This window comes from Ooceraea biroi, chromosome 7 (genome assembly GCF_003672135.1).
Source record: "Ooceraea biroi isolate clonal line C1 chromosome 7, Obir_v5.4, whole genome shotgun sequence".
Taxonomy (NCBI): domain Eukaryota; kingdom Metazoa; phylum Arthropoda; class Insecta; order Hymenoptera; family Formicidae; genus Ooceraea; species Ooceraea biroi.
The window spans coordinates 14314136-14328677 of NC_039512.1; the positions used below are offsets into that span (position 1 = coordinate 14314136).

At 38.1% G+C, this 14542-nt stretch overlaps 4 protein-coding genes across 7 annotated transcripts; 2 read left to right on the forward strand and 2 right to left on the reverse strand.

Moving 5' to 3' along the window:
- The first annotated feature begins 97 nt into the window (after nt 1-97).
- On the forward strand, nt 98-1353 carry LOC105285795 (complex III assembly factor LYRM7). Its single transcript, XM_011350318.3, has 5 exons — nt 98-252; nt 478-550; nt 666-736; nt 813-894; nt 1051-1353. Exons 1-5 carry the CDS (start codon nt 229-231, stop codon nt 1176-1178), a joined length of 378 nt encoding a protein of 125 aa, XP_011348620.1. The 5' UTR covers nt 98-228; the 3' UTR covers nt 1179-1353.
- On the reverse strand, nt 1231-7969 carry LOC105285614 (glycerol-3-phosphate dehydrogenase [NAD(+)], cytoplasmic). 3 transcript variants are annotated; one of them, XM_026971463.1, is made up of 9 exons: nt 7573-7581; nt 7423-7490; nt 6819-6999; nt 2894-3034; nt 2672-2813; nt 2496-2608; nt 2133-2363; nt 1778-1977; nt 1231-1453 (listed from the first exon to the last, which is right to left on the reverse strand). In XM_026971463.1, the coding sequence occupies exons 3-9, from the start codon at nt 6960-6962 to the stop codon at nt 1426-1428; spliced, it is 999 nt and encodes a 332-aa protein (XP_026827264.1). In that variant the 5' UTR covers nt 6963-6999; nt 7423-7490; nt 7573-7581; the 3' UTR covers nt 1231-1425. The 3 variants fall into 3 exon arrangements, with proteins under 3 accessions (XP_026827264.1, XP_011348415.1, XP_011348332.2); XM_011350113.3 differs by lacking the exons at nt 7423-7490; nt 7573-7581 and adding an exon at nt 7598-7969; XM_011350030.3 differs by lacking the exon at nt 7573-7581 and having other exon boundaries at nt 7423-7532.
- On the forward strand, nt 3563-6647 carry LOC105285536 (peroxiredoxin-6). Its single transcript, XM_011349822.3, has 5 exons — nt 3563-3771; nt 5437-5593; nt 5756-5973; nt 6090-6165; nt 6301-6647. Exons 1-5 carry the CDS (start codon nt 3689-3691, stop codon nt 6427-6429), a joined length of 663 nt encoding a protein of 220 aa, XP_011348124.1. The 5' UTR covers nt 3563-3688; the 3' UTR covers nt 6430-6647.
- A 130-nt stretch (nt 7970-8099) lies between the features above and the next one.
- On the reverse strand, nt 8100-14529 carry LOC105285868 (glycerol-3-phosphate dehydrogenase [NAD(+)], cytoplasmic). 2 transcript variants are annotated; one of them, XR_895143.2, is made up of 9 exons: nt 13823-14529; nt 12954-13131; nt 10821-10961; nt 10409-10550; nt 9982-10094; nt 9669-9899; nt 9384-9583; nt 8727-8922; nt 8100-8578 (listed from the first exon to the last, which is right to left on the reverse strand). XR_895143.2 is itself a non-coding variant. In XM_011350476.2 (8 exons), the coding sequence occupies exons 1-8, from the start codon at nt 13855-13857 to the stop codon at nt 8521-8523; spliced, it is 1098 nt and encodes a 365-aa protein (XP_011348778.1). In that variant the 5' UTR covers nt 13858-14529; the 3' UTR covers nt 8100-8520. The 2 variants fall into 2 exon arrangements, 1 of the variants encoding a protein (XP_011348778.1); XM_011350476.2 differs by lacking the exon at nt 8727-8922.
- Between the last annotated feature and the right edge of the window lie 13 nt (nt 14530-14542).

Sequence of the window (14542 nt, forward strand, 5' to 3'; positions counted from 1 at the left end):
GACAAAGCTTTGACTGGTCAATCAACGAGTAGCGATTCTAGGGATATTCCCTATATATATATAGCCGTATTGGCCGCAGTCAGGAACACACAACTACGAGCTCATGAAGATAGGTTGTCATTGGTCCAATTTAAAATGGCAGACTTTCATAGAGGTCTTCTTATGCAATAAATAACAATAAATTTGTTTGCTCCTTGCAACAGAATAATTTGTTGAAAACTAGTTGAAATGGGCGATTCCCTTCGACGAGAGGTTAATTTTTAATTAATCACTGTACTGATAACAATTATATATCAAGGTTATATTACCAGTGTTTTCCAAATTGTTCGAATCCTTTCACAATTTTATTATTGAAATTGGCGTAAGAATGACAGTTTATTTTCATAACTAATAACGGCTCTAAAAATCTATTTTTCCGTCATTTCTTCCTTTATTTTATAGTAATTTGATTTTCATTGTTGATAATTTTGTTTTCAGGTCCTACGAATATTTAAGATACTTCACAGAACAAGATTAAGAACATTTGAAGGCGATGACCATGCATTGCAAGGTAAATTTTATTAATAAAATGTTGCCTTTAATTCCCATTAAAAATGATGTAAATATGTATTGTGTATATATATATATATATATATATATATATATAATGTATTGTTTCTCTTCAGTTATTAGAAGTAAGATAAATGAAGAATACAGGAAATATAAAAATGTTACTAACTCGGCAGCCATTGAAGAGGTACGTGTATTGACCATTTTTATTCGGATGCAAAAGGAATTTTATTGCGAAACAGTTCGTATTGTGTCTGTTTCAGTTGAATAGATATGCACTGGAAGTCGACCATGAAATACGAACAACTGTTATCCAAGCGGTCGAAACAGCACCTGGGAGACTAGGTAATAGTCGTGATGCATCACTAAACGTGGTAGACAAAATATTAACCGTCAGTAAAGATGTGTTAAAAATAATAGCGTTTTTGAACAAGTGGTAAAAATAGTTTTAAATTTAATTGTCAGTACGTTAACAAATGGCATAAAAATAATTTGTTCCAGCATTGCGAATCACTCCAGATGTCTTGATAGACAACGTGCCGTACAAAGATCAGGAAGATAATTCAGGCAAAGAAAATAAAAGTCAACCGGAATGCGAAAAATCTACGACACCAAAGAGTACCAAATGATGATGAAAGATGACTGACTAGGGTTAATCGAAAAAACGCTTTATTATTATTATTGATTGTGAATACTTGATTATTTAAAGGCCTTATAAATTTTTGTAAATATCATTTTGTATCATAAGTGTAAAGGATAGGAAGAATACGTTGCATACGAATTATATATACAGATTTCGTTGTCTAACTCGTTTCTCTCTTAATTTGTTTCGTAGGCTGCTTATTGTGCGAGTCCAATTTATGCTTCACGTGATAACTACGCGCTTGCTTCCTCTAATCTCATCCTGAAACATAGAAATCACTTCTCGTATTTATTCAACACGACGTAAGAGCGTAGCGGCTTACCTTTTGCATACAGATCTTACATAATTATTCATGCGCATAAATATTCACGTGTACAAGGTGTAGTAAGAGGATTGCGTGGAATAAAAATGATCGCAGGAGCATAATTCATGTTGGATACAGAGCTCTCTCAGAGGCGAGCGGAGGGAGGGAGTCAGTACATGTAGAGGTTTTTTGGAGCAAACCTGCAGCAATGGATAGAAATCGCATATTTTTCTCTATTAATTGGCGAATCGAACGCCATAAACCTTGTACGGATGTCTTACACGTGCTCAGGGTGGCTGCGAATCTGATCGATGAGATCGGCCGGCCGCAGCTGGTCGGTACAGACGCGGTGCACCGCAGTGAACAGTGGAAACTTGTCCATGAGATTACGCGCCTTCAGCATGTCGTGGACTTCGTCCGCTGTTGCCGGCCCCTGCAGCTTCTGCCCGGACAATAGGTCATCTTCCAACTGCGTGATGGTCTGCGATATCATTACGAGATATTAGACATCACTTATTAATAAGCTGTTTCGTCATTTTTTTTCAATTTTTTTTAATAATTGTGAAGCGAGCTTATCAAAGTCAGCATTAATCATCTAGGATCATCCGGTTGATTAAAATCTCGTGAAATTCTTACCTTGCCAGTCTTGACGAACTGCTCGCAGACTCTGCGATTTCTTCCTCCGTAGCAGGTAGTGATCAGATCCGCCACGCCACAGCTCTCGAAAAATGTGGAGAGCTTCGAACCGCTGTAGAAAGTATCGACGAACTTGACCATCTCCATCAGCCCTAATCGGATCACCGCGGCCTTCGTGTTATCACCCAGCCCAAGGCCATCCACGAAGCCAGCTGCGCATGCCACAATGTTCTGTGAAACATTAAACAAAATGAATAAAATGAAGCAGTGCCACAACAAACATCTCATCGAGAAATCTAAATAATCAAAATATCTGAAATTGAAATCTAATTTACACAAAAGTTTTTTTAAGCGTGCTCTTGCCTTCAATGCTCCACAGACTTCCACGGTCTCGCAATCTTCCACGACGACCACTCGGAAGTTGGAAGTTTGAATGAGATCTCTCAGCACCGGCGCCAATCGTTTATCTTTGCACCCTGCAATTTCACGCCCGATTATTAGATTAACTTAAATGCGAAAACTTACAATAGTATACTCACCAATCGTAGTTTCGCAAAACTTCTCTTCGGCAACCTCGTTGGCGAGATTGGCACCCATCAGAACGTTGCATTGTATTCGCAGATTCTTCTCAATGATCTTGGAGATCAACTCGATACTGTTCCCCTCTCCTCGACCGAATCCCTTCAATTTGGATTCAATTTGGACTCAGCAGGTTGATTCAAAGAATTTAGGCGAATAAAGGTAAAATGTTTGAAACGTACCTTAATAAGGGAGAGGCCAACTGCAGTTGGCTTTATATTATCCAGCAGTGTCGAGCACAACGTGCGAATGAACTGATGTGGCAAGACAAAAACGAGGATGTCGGCATCTTTTGCGGCCTCCACAACATCAGGTATGGCGACCTGAAAGCATGTTCGAAGAGCTCTAAAACTGAAATTGTGACAAGATTAACGTCAAAGACACCGAAATAGGAAATGTGAAATATATAGATATTGAAAGACAAAATATTGCAATTGCAAACTGCGTAACGATATCTGGTGATGTTGGCTAAAAACATCGGAATTTAGATAGAAAAACTCGCAAATTCTTTCATCACAAAGTGATGAAACTCTAATATCATGTATTCAAGTTATCTGATTATCTGGTTGAATCCAGAGATTACGGAGATTGATCGTAATCGATTGAATACAGCAAATAGGATTTGAATATCTATCTGTTTGTCACTTCCAAATTATCAATTTTTAATCCACTGCTCTCTTCCGATGTTCTATCATTGATCTACTTTCTCATTATCAGTTATACTAATATATCAATCATCGCTCGATTGTCTTAAACGATATTAGTAAGATGAGATATGGATATGTACAATATCTGGCAGCTGTAATGTTTGCAACATTGTAGTATCGAGCTGAGTACCATATATAAAGCGCGTTCAAGCTACCGGTAGTTCACTCAGATCTACTCTCGAGTCGTCAGTACTTCGCAAGCACCTCGTCGAGGCAGATCGCGCTTAAAGTAATTCCTCCATCAAGTGTATAATTACGAACGACGTAATAATGAGGCTCAACAGCATCGTCCCCAATTTTAAGACCGAGACCACGCAGGGTCCGATTGACTTCTACGAATGGCAGGGCAACTCGTGAGTACATTTTATATGTGTTAATTAATTATTACGATGTGTCTTTAATATATTTATTAATATTATTATAATTTATTGTCGTATTTTTAATTCAAGTATATTAAATATTTAAATATACTGTTAAATAAAAACTGAATATAATAATGTTCATAAAAAAAATAGTCCCTAAACTCGTAAGAGAAAAAAAAAGTTATTTTATGCTATATTTGCTTATTTTAATTCTCTTAAATGTCTTATGAATATATTAATAACGTGATTCTCCAAGTTTTTTCGAAACACATGGCAAGTACAGTAAAATACACGAGATTTGTAAAATTCCGTCGCTCTTAAATTTGAGCCGGACTCAAGATAAAAGTCTGCTAGATATGATATAACAAGAGATAACGTAAAGGAACATGTCATAATAAGAAGATACAGCGAAAAAAAAATTCGAGAGATATTGCGTTATCAGTTACAGAATTAATTTTGTATTGCTTACATTGCATTAAAATCTCATTAGATGTTTTTGCACAATTTTCTATCGATAAACGTATTGCAGTGCAAAAAATACAAGAAGAAGCAGCATATGTTATAAACACTTCACATTTATTTACGTGACTGTATGATTCGAGCAAAGTGTGATTCAAGAATAGATCTTCTCTACCGTAGCAAACATCACCAACATTGTAGATAACAACCTGTTAGGATCAGCTTACATCACTAGTAACATATATCTTTGCAGTTATACAACTATATAACACATTGACATTGAAAGTAATTTATCAACTTATTTTTCTTATACATGTAATGTGAATTATATAATAATATATATTACACAAATTTACATTAATTATTTTGTCATAATAAACTTGTAATAACAGTTATATAAATACTATTTAACGATCATATAAAATTTAATTTTAAATAAAAACACGTATTGTTAAAATGTGCGTACGTGTGTGTGTATTGTTATACGTTATATGGAATAAGTATTATTATGAACTTTATTTTCACACGTTGATGTGATTATTAGACAAGAGTTCGTTTTACGAATGTACGCATGCACGCACAATTGCATGTTACGCAATTCTTCCGTAAATACAATTAATGAATTACAAATGTAATGTACATAAATTACAACCGCGTGCCTGAAAGCACGCCTTGAAAAGTCGAAGCTCACGACCGTGAGCTGAAATAAATGGATATCGCAACGAGACCTTGGCACAATGCCAAAGTGAGGACTTGGCTATAATAAATGCTCGTACTCGAATAAGTGTCGCGCTCAGTCAGGGTAATCACGACCGATTATATCATTGCAGTTCTGATAAGTGCCATAACAAGCAATTACGATTCACGGGGAACTTTATTGGCAGACCCATCTACCTATCATCCAATATTATTCTAGCAAAAAAGTCATGTCACACTAATTTTACTTCAATTTTAAACAAACTACAAATTTTGCCAAATTAATTTTGTTTTTTTAGAGTTTAGACAAATTTGACATTGAATTTCTAAAATCCTACTTTGAACCTAATCTATATTTTTATTTTTTACTTATAAATACATGTCTCGTATTAAATACATCTCTATACATATTAAATTACTTTAATATATTTATAAGACATATTTTTAAATATATTCATTTTAATTTTTTAAATTTATTAAAAATTGTTTTTTTTATTGCAGATGGGTAGTTCTGTTCTCCCATCCTGCGGATTTCACCCCCGTGTGCACCACTGAATTGGGTCGCATTGCGGTGCATCAGCCGCACTTTGTGAAGCGCAACACCAAGCTGCTCGCTCATTCTGTCGACAAGCTCAAGGATCATGTGGACTGGGTCAATGTGAGCGTCCTTCAATCTCAAAGCCTTAAACTTTAGAAATATACGCTTCCAATTTTTGTACTTTTGACACAAAATATCAAAAGTCCAGTCACGACCCTAAACTTTTTGTTTATAATTGTCTCGCGAATGATTTCGATTTTCATTTGATCGCTTTTATTGCAGGATATCAAGTCATACTGCAGGGACATTCCCGGCGCTTTCCCGTACCCCATCATCGCCGATCCTGATCGGAAACTCGCCGTGCAGTTGGACATGATCGACGAAAAGAGCAAAAACGATCCGGAGACCGCTCAGACCGTTCGTGCTCTGTACATTATCAGCCCGGATCATCGTCTGCGACTATCTATGCAGTATCCGGTCTCTACTGGACGCAATGTCGAGTAAGCCATTAAAGCTGTACTTTCTTTGCACGATGTATCTCGCTCCGAAAATTCTGTGTCTACAATTTTGAGTTCTCAAATAATTGAAATATTGATCTATATTGTTCTTGTTTCAGCGAAATGTTGCGCGTGATCGATTCTCTGCAGCTCACCGATAGAAGACCGGAACTAGCGACTCCCGCCAATTGGGTGGTAAGTTTTGCTTTATTATCCCTTTTGCTTATTATTTAGTTTGTGACATTATTTGTCTGATTCCATTATGATAAATAATGTTTATTTGATTTTTTAAGATGTTCAATAATAATTTAATTATCTGGGTGATTGCAGCCTGGTGAGAAGGTGATGATCTTGCCAACAGTGAAGGAGGAAGACATTCCCAAACTCTTCCCGGGAGGTGTCGATCGCGTATCCATGCCGTCCGGAAAGGTCTACGTCCGCACTACCACTAATTATTAACTGCTCGAGACTTTCGTTTTCTCTGATATATTTTTCACTTGCTTCAGATCTTTGTAAAGATAATCTTATTTTAATACTTAAAATCCTACGTGGAGGATTGTTTTGTACGCGATAAAATTTTTTTAATAAAAATTCGAACTTTGATGTAGTGGATAGAAAATAAAGAAATAAAGAAGCTGTTACATGACGCAATAAAAATCTTCCTCTTTGTAACACGATTCTTATGTCTTTTTTAATTACGATGTGTGATATTCTCATATTTTGTAGTAATGTATTCCGCTCAAATTATAACTTGCGGATTATTAATTATTTACATTTTCTTTGACATCACTTTTGATATCGGACACTTAATCGATTATATTGATCGATAATACACTCGAAATACTTGCCACATTTTCCGGAAGTTTATGTCCAGGCAGATACTTGACGTTCTCGTGGAGGGTGTTGATTATGTCGGTTAATTTTTCGTTGTTAATGATCTCTTCGTACACGTACATTGTCACTCGAGTCTCGAATATATTGTTGAACTTCATCACATTTGCACCGACGATCTTCGCGATCGCCGAGCCCCTGGAACACAAGTACCGGGGCTTATTAAGAAGATTACAGCCGAGTTACGAGATTCCACGTAGTGTTATCAACTATGAAAAATTCAAGTGAAATCTCAATAAATTTTATTCATTAGCATCAAATATGCAGCTGCACGTTATACGCTCTCAAAGTCGCGTGGCAATGCAGCGGGTTAATTTTGGAACAATATAAACCAGACAGCACAATTGCATTGCGGCATCCGTGATATTATGACACCGCTCAATTCTCGCAGCGCGAAACATCACTTACATAATAGGTAATCAAGCACGTAATCATGTCAAATACTAAATATTCACGAGCTGACAACACAATTCTCAAACATTAAATATCACAGCTCTTCGATCCTTGTTTATTTTATTTTTTTATTACATCCTCTCAATAACCATGATTACATAAACTTACCTGAAAAAGTTCAAACATGCACAGCCTTCGTTCTCAGCCTTCTCACACGATGAACAAGCACACACGCACTTTGACAAATATATAAACATAAAGAAAGAAGAAAGAAAACGGGGAATGATAATCGTGCACGGATCGTGAATTATTAATTACCGTTGGTACACAGAAAGAAAATTACCAGTTGCCGCTGCCGACGATGCATACCCTCTTCTTCGCGTCCGGCATCCCTCTGTTTCCTTTAATTTTCTTCTTCAATGGTATCCGCCGATCGACAGCTGATCAATCGCGAGGCACGACTGACCGACTGACTTAGAAGCCTGCTGACCTTAGCGGCGATTGTGAATTATTTTCTAGCGGCCTGCGCGCAAGCTCTGGACTACGGCCAACCGAGCAAAAACTCCGCCGTCGACGACGACGACGACGAATTAAGGAACGCCACGACGAAATTAGCGCCGCACTGATAATAGCGATAACGACTTAAGGCCGCGAATCTAAACTTGACCCTATGACGTGTCCTTTGACGCTTGCTCTCGCGATGCTTCGGATTTAGCAGGCGAAAACGAGAGATCCTTCGCTGGCGGAAGTACGAAACTTAGAAGTAAATAATCTTAGAGATAGAGAAACTTGCAGTTGCAGAAACTTACGACAAACGGAAACTATCAAAAAATAACTATCAATCAGGAACAATGACATGAATCATTTAATACTTTGGACGATCTATAAAATATCACAGTTATATCGAATCTTCACGCATTGATACATCTTACAGAACTTTCTGCAACTCGCTCATTGCTATTTCGTTCGTTCATTATTTCACAAAGAGTTCCTCGAGCGCTTCCAAACGAAGAAGTAAGAGAGCTTCTCGGATGAAATAACATTGTTCTGGATACACAAAGGACATAATTGACAAGACAATATCGGAATCATGCCACCGGCCTCGGTGGCACTCCCGCTTAATAAGTAACGTTTCACTGCGATAACTGATAACTGTGTCTTGATAAGCCAACTGAATCACTTAACTAACATCACGCGTTTGAGCGATCTACGGCGTTGACTCTCTCCGGCAACAAGTCCTCGGTCGATGATCGACGCCGGGCGTCTTCAGAGGCGACACTTGGGAGACTTCAGCGTCATCGACAACGGCAGGGCGTCTCCGTCCCTAAATACGGAGCGAATGCGAATTAACGCTTTTAGGCCGACACAGTTTCCGCGATTATTTATCGTCAGCCCGGACGAGGTAGCATTTCGCGTCAGCTAACCGAGGGATCAGGATTGCGCTGAGCGTTACTGAAATATGTATGGACAACCTTCAGAAGCGACGTCCGGATCCGCGTGCACGTTACTTTCTTCCGCTGTTTCAATTCGCGATTCACGTTTTCACTGCTGAAGCTTGTCCAAGTGTTTCAGTCTCAGGAGGGGATGAAACGGGGCCTGGTTGATCGTGAATCGTGGATTGTTCTTTTTCAGACTCCAGGGAAACGAGGGACAGAAGAGCTAAGATTTCTGTCAACAAACAATTAATTATATTTGTTCTCTCTTTCTTTCTCGCTTCCTCTCTTTCTCTTTTGGCTTACATAACGGAATTGCTTTGTCGGCAACGCATATATGTATAACAATCGACGATCAGAGATCTATCAGAGATCTAATTACTTTCGATTATAACGTTCAATAAAAACTCTGTCTCGATAAAATATATATGTGTATTCACTTGTGTTCATCGTAAAATGCAACGGTACTCATTTATTCAGTCGCGCTCAACGCGACGCGGGCATTTTATTGACTAAATTATACACGACTCCTCCGAACCTCAGAGTTTATGAAGCTCTGCAGGATCCGCAGGAACTCTCGGATCCCTTAGAAAATGGATTACTGAATTTTCGATGATGCCACAGATCAGTGCGAGCTAGCTTATCCTTAAAAGTTAATAAACCACCGATTTAACACAATGACAATTGTGAGCTTACATGTGTTCGGGATGGCTACGTATGCAGTCGATTAAATCCGTCGGTTTTAGCTCACCGACGCAAATCCGGTGAATTGCCGTGAACAGCGGGAACCTGTGTTCCATGTTCTTCAACTTCAGCATGTAGTTCACCTCCTCGGCGGTGAACGGGCCCTGCAGCTTCTGGCCTTTCAGCATTTCATTCTCCAGCGTCGCGATCGACTGTAAATCGTTCATCATTCAACATTCGTTGTTGTACAACAGATAGTATAATCTATAAAATTAAGCGATGATCCGTGATGCTGACCTTGCCAGTCCTGACGAAGGCTTCTGAAACCTTCCTGTTGCGTCCACCGTAGCACGTCGTGATCAGATCGGCCACTCCGCAACTTTCAAAGAAGGTCGACAGTTTTCCGCCTGGGAAGAACACTTCGACAAACTTGATCATCTCCATGAGACCCAGCCTGATCACTGCGGCCTTCGTGTTGTCACCCAGGTCCAAGCCGTCAATAAATCCAGCGCCACAGGCAACTATGTTCTACAGTTAATGTAACGCAAATTATTAAATGCGACTGCGAAAGAGAGATTTAATTAAACAAATGTGAGGTAATAATTTTTACCTTTAGCGCCCCGCAGCACTCTACGGAGTCCACGTCGTCGACGACTACCACCCTGAAGTATGAGGTCTGAATCAAGTCGCGGAGCACCGGCGCCATTGCCTTGTCCTTGCATCCTGAAAACATCGATCTAAATAAAGAACTGCAGTTAAGAATCTGTTACGTGTCTGGAATCGTTAATGAGATTCACACTGAAATGAGATCCAAATAAATATCGTGATCGGCAAGATGTTTTTTGCAGTTACATCATTGCATCACGTATCGCGTTTTTGCAAGACGTGTTATCGCGAACTCCGCGGTTTTTTTACCGTTGCAAGCGCAAGATCTGATGTAACACGTCTCTTAAACTACTATTGTCAGATTCGACTGCTGTGACTAAAAGACCGTATGAATAAATAATCATTTAGAACTTAAGATGCCACATTCTTACCAATGGTAGTCTCGCAAAACATCTCGTCAGCCACCTCGGAAGCCAGATTTGCGCCCATCAGGACCGATACTGGGATTTGCAGTTGTCTCGAGATTATGTGAGATATAAGCTCGATACCGCCACCCTCTTTTTTGTCGAAGCCCTGCAAAAAGTATTACGTATGGGAATCACATATAGTGTTGTGATCTAAGAACGTTAAATCTATCATATTATTTGTACTTCTTCTTGTATTCTTATTAGTATTGTATTACCACTTCATATTATCCGTGACTTTAATGTTTGCCAAACGAAAAAATAATAAAGTCGTACTACTTACTACTTAAAAATTGTATAAATTGCAATAACGAAATAAAAAATATATATATTTTTTTTTATTTATTTTATATATATATATATATATATATAAATGTACCTTGATCAGCGAGAGCCCAACAGCGGTGGGTTTGATCTTTCCCTGCAACGTACCGCATATCCTCTGGATGAACTGATGCGGCACTACAAAGATGAGTATGTCAGCGTTCTTCGCCGCTTCCACCACGTCAGGTATCGCAACCTGAAACAGAATATAATCGCGCTGAAATAGCCTGAGTCGAGTCAAATAAAAAGTAAATAAGATAAAGGAATATTATGACAAACATATGTCTTACTGTCACGAAAGTCTACCGATTGCATGCATGCGAGTCGCAATTTTATTCGTCATTTTCGACGTTAACAAATTGTCTTAATCTCGCGCGATGACTACAAAACGAATTATGTCGTCGCAAATGTGGAAAATAACACGACCTTGACTACCGTTTTACCATTAAATTGCTGAATACAAAGAAGTACTTAAATATGTAAGTAATATCTTATCGCTATCTTTACGCTTTCTTACATTTTACTTCATATAGAAAATATATTCTGCAATACAGAATTTTTCGAAACTGTTGAATGTCTTTAGCATAAATAATTCTTTTTAGCCGGTTTGTAATATTCAAATAATTAAAGATACAAAGATTTCGAAAAAAGGATAGATGAATTTTGCTACATAGATATGTTAAGAATTGCAAACGAGAAGATATTGATTTGAAGAAAAAGGATATTCTTATAATGGAACGCAGAATCCTTGAACGTTGATTCTTGAACTCTGACGCAAAACCGCAAATCTCTAGAACTTTGTATTGCCGAGAACTTTACAATTAGATCTTAAACTTTAATTTTTTTAATCCTCGCATTAATTTATGAATCTCACCATTAGAGCGTGTTTTTTGAACTTTGGACTTGTGAATATCAGGTGCAATGTGAAAGTACGCATACTTAATGGCAAACCGGTTTTAAACAGCCGATTGGCTATTTCGACAGCACATCTATTTTTATTTTACATATTTGAGTAATTTCGAAAATTGATATCGATGATATAGTTGAATATGATATAAATAATAAACGGTTGGAAGTGAAGTAACAAAATTTAAGTACAAGATAATCGAATGAAGTACCGTTGAAAATAATAGTAGTAGATCATTTATTCTAGGCTCACAATAACAATAATAGTAGATCGTTTATTTCAGGCTCGATGAAAAAGTACGATAAGCTATGATTCCTTTGATGCTCTTTCGATGTGTTCTCGCTCAGTCGAATACATCTATAGCACCGCGTTCTCAGAAGATAAATGTTTCATGAAGACGCGTTATTCTTAGCCGGCTTTATATACATGGATGCGTGATTTCTCATGGGAGAAGGGCGTCTTTAAAGAGAGCCTATTCAAGGTCTTTTTGATTCCATAAAGTTTTGTGGTAAATCACAATTTAATCATTCATTTTGCATTTGCACGAAAAATTGGAGCAAAGTATCTCAAAGAAAGAAAGAAGAATAGAAAAGATATCGAAATGAAGAATATATGTAATGGAAAGTGATGTAAACTGACAACATATTGTATAAATTTTAAACATAAACGAGACATAAAAAGAACTAGAAAGCGTAGACTAATGAAGATACAATATCGAAACGCGCAGCAAATCAATACCGGCTACCTATTAATCGCGGTCAGGGTTCGTCGACTAAAGTTCGAGATCGCATATTCATATCGGCAATCGAAACGCCCACAGTGACGAAAATCACCTCTGGGGTCTGGCGCTTATCTGTTTCTCCTTCCGTTTGAGGCATATAAAAAGAACACTGAATGTCCAGAGAGAATAATGGATTCAGATTAATCTTGAACTTAAAACCGCGTTATCGTGGAATTTGGAGAGTTCACAGAAGAACGTACACAGCATTACATTTACAAGAAATATTTAAAGTGCAGAAATTTTAATTTAAAAGAAATTAACTTCAAGAAGAAGAAATATTAGCTGAGAGTCTTAATTATTTTTATTTTAATTATTTTAATCATTAATTCAGAGTCTGAAGAATGTAAGATTTAAGTTATTTATTTCAATCAAAGGAAAAAGGAATTTAAACTATCAAAGGTATCAAAGATAACGAAAAGTACCAGAAGAAAATAGTCCCAAGTAAACTTAAGAGATAAATCATGCTGCCGCAGATAAGTAAAGTCCTAAGATCATCTTACCACGTTCTCGGGAATTTTATGGCCTGGAAGATACTTGATGTTCTCGTGAGTCTCGTTGATAATCTCTGTTAACTTCTTGCCGTCGATAATCTCTTCGTAAACGTACATGGTGACACGGTCGGCGAAAACATTTTGCTTCTTGGCGTTGGCGCCGACTATCTTCGCAATAGCCGAGCCCCTGCAAGTTCACATTTGTAATTAGTATTTCCATTAATCTCTTAGGCAGAATTACTCGGAACAACAAATGTACAGTCAGTCGCAAGAGTGCGCCGAGCTTACCAACATCTAAATTTGTAGTATCATAATAAAATGTCGATCGTAAAACTAGTGTTAAATTGAAGATACAGAGTATAGTTATCGCTTTTCATTGACTATTCATTTAGAAATTTACAATGTCTCAAGTTCTCGGTTTTTGAGCATTTCTTTAATGGCGAATTAATTTTCAATTATATCGTGCATGTAAAAAATCGTCTCTTTCCAATTAAGGGACACCCAGTATATCTCGCATTCATAACGCTGCACGTGATTAACATTCAATTTCTGAAATTCTTTTCTTTCAGCACTTGCACAAGCGAGTCATTTAACACTTCCCGACTGCTGGTTAATTGTCAATAGCTTTCATTCAATACGTGAATATAACTACGGGCTGAATGAGTAGCAATAATGATCAGTTGCGGATTCCGCCCTACTGAAAACTGTACGAGTAAATGTGTAATCGCTTCGGTGGTCGGAGTCGGAGCACACGCGCGTGGTAAACAAATGTGCGCGAGGGCACGTGCAAATCGATCAGTCGTCGTCGTCGATATCCCACCGCGCGGATATTCCGGTTTCCATCCTGGACAACATTCGGCTCCTCTTGCCGAACTCACCAGTTGCCGGAGCCGATGATACACACGGATGCCATGGTGCACTGAAGAATACTGTTCGACACGGGCGAGGCGAGGAGAAAGCCAGTTAAAGAGATGCGAGAACCAGTTGGCCTGGACGCTGATGAGCGACTGCCGAGGGGCCCAGAGACGACGAGAGACCAACCGAGGTCGAGTGACGCTTGCGTCGTACCGCACACCAATCGAAGTCCGAGTTGATAAGAAAGCCGGGTGGGAAGATTGCTAGGAGAGTCCACGCTGGAAAAAAGAGGCAGCTGAACATATTGTCTTGATGAGCTCTTATGAACAGTATTGGAAAGAATGGAAATGCTATTAAATTCATTTTATCATGGAATTGTTATCCCGTTAAATTGGATGAAATTAATTACTTTTGAATGATTTACGTTTTACCTCGATATGTTAATTCGAAATTAATTGCAAAACTGGAAATTTTGCATATCCGCAAAATTGCAAAAGTATACTAATTCAACACATTCAATAAAGCATTTATCTACAAATGCTCAAAAATAACATTTACAAATAATTTTTTCTAAATATCCCAAAAGAATGTTAACAATCGCTTGGTCATGTGATTCCGAATTTTGTCTCAAAGTAAATTGGATACTCAAATGTTTGTTATGTCGGATCGAAAAGCAACAGGCCACGTTTTGCATTGAAAGGGATGTTGCGAAATGGATGTTTGGGAAAGATGTTCCGGATGGT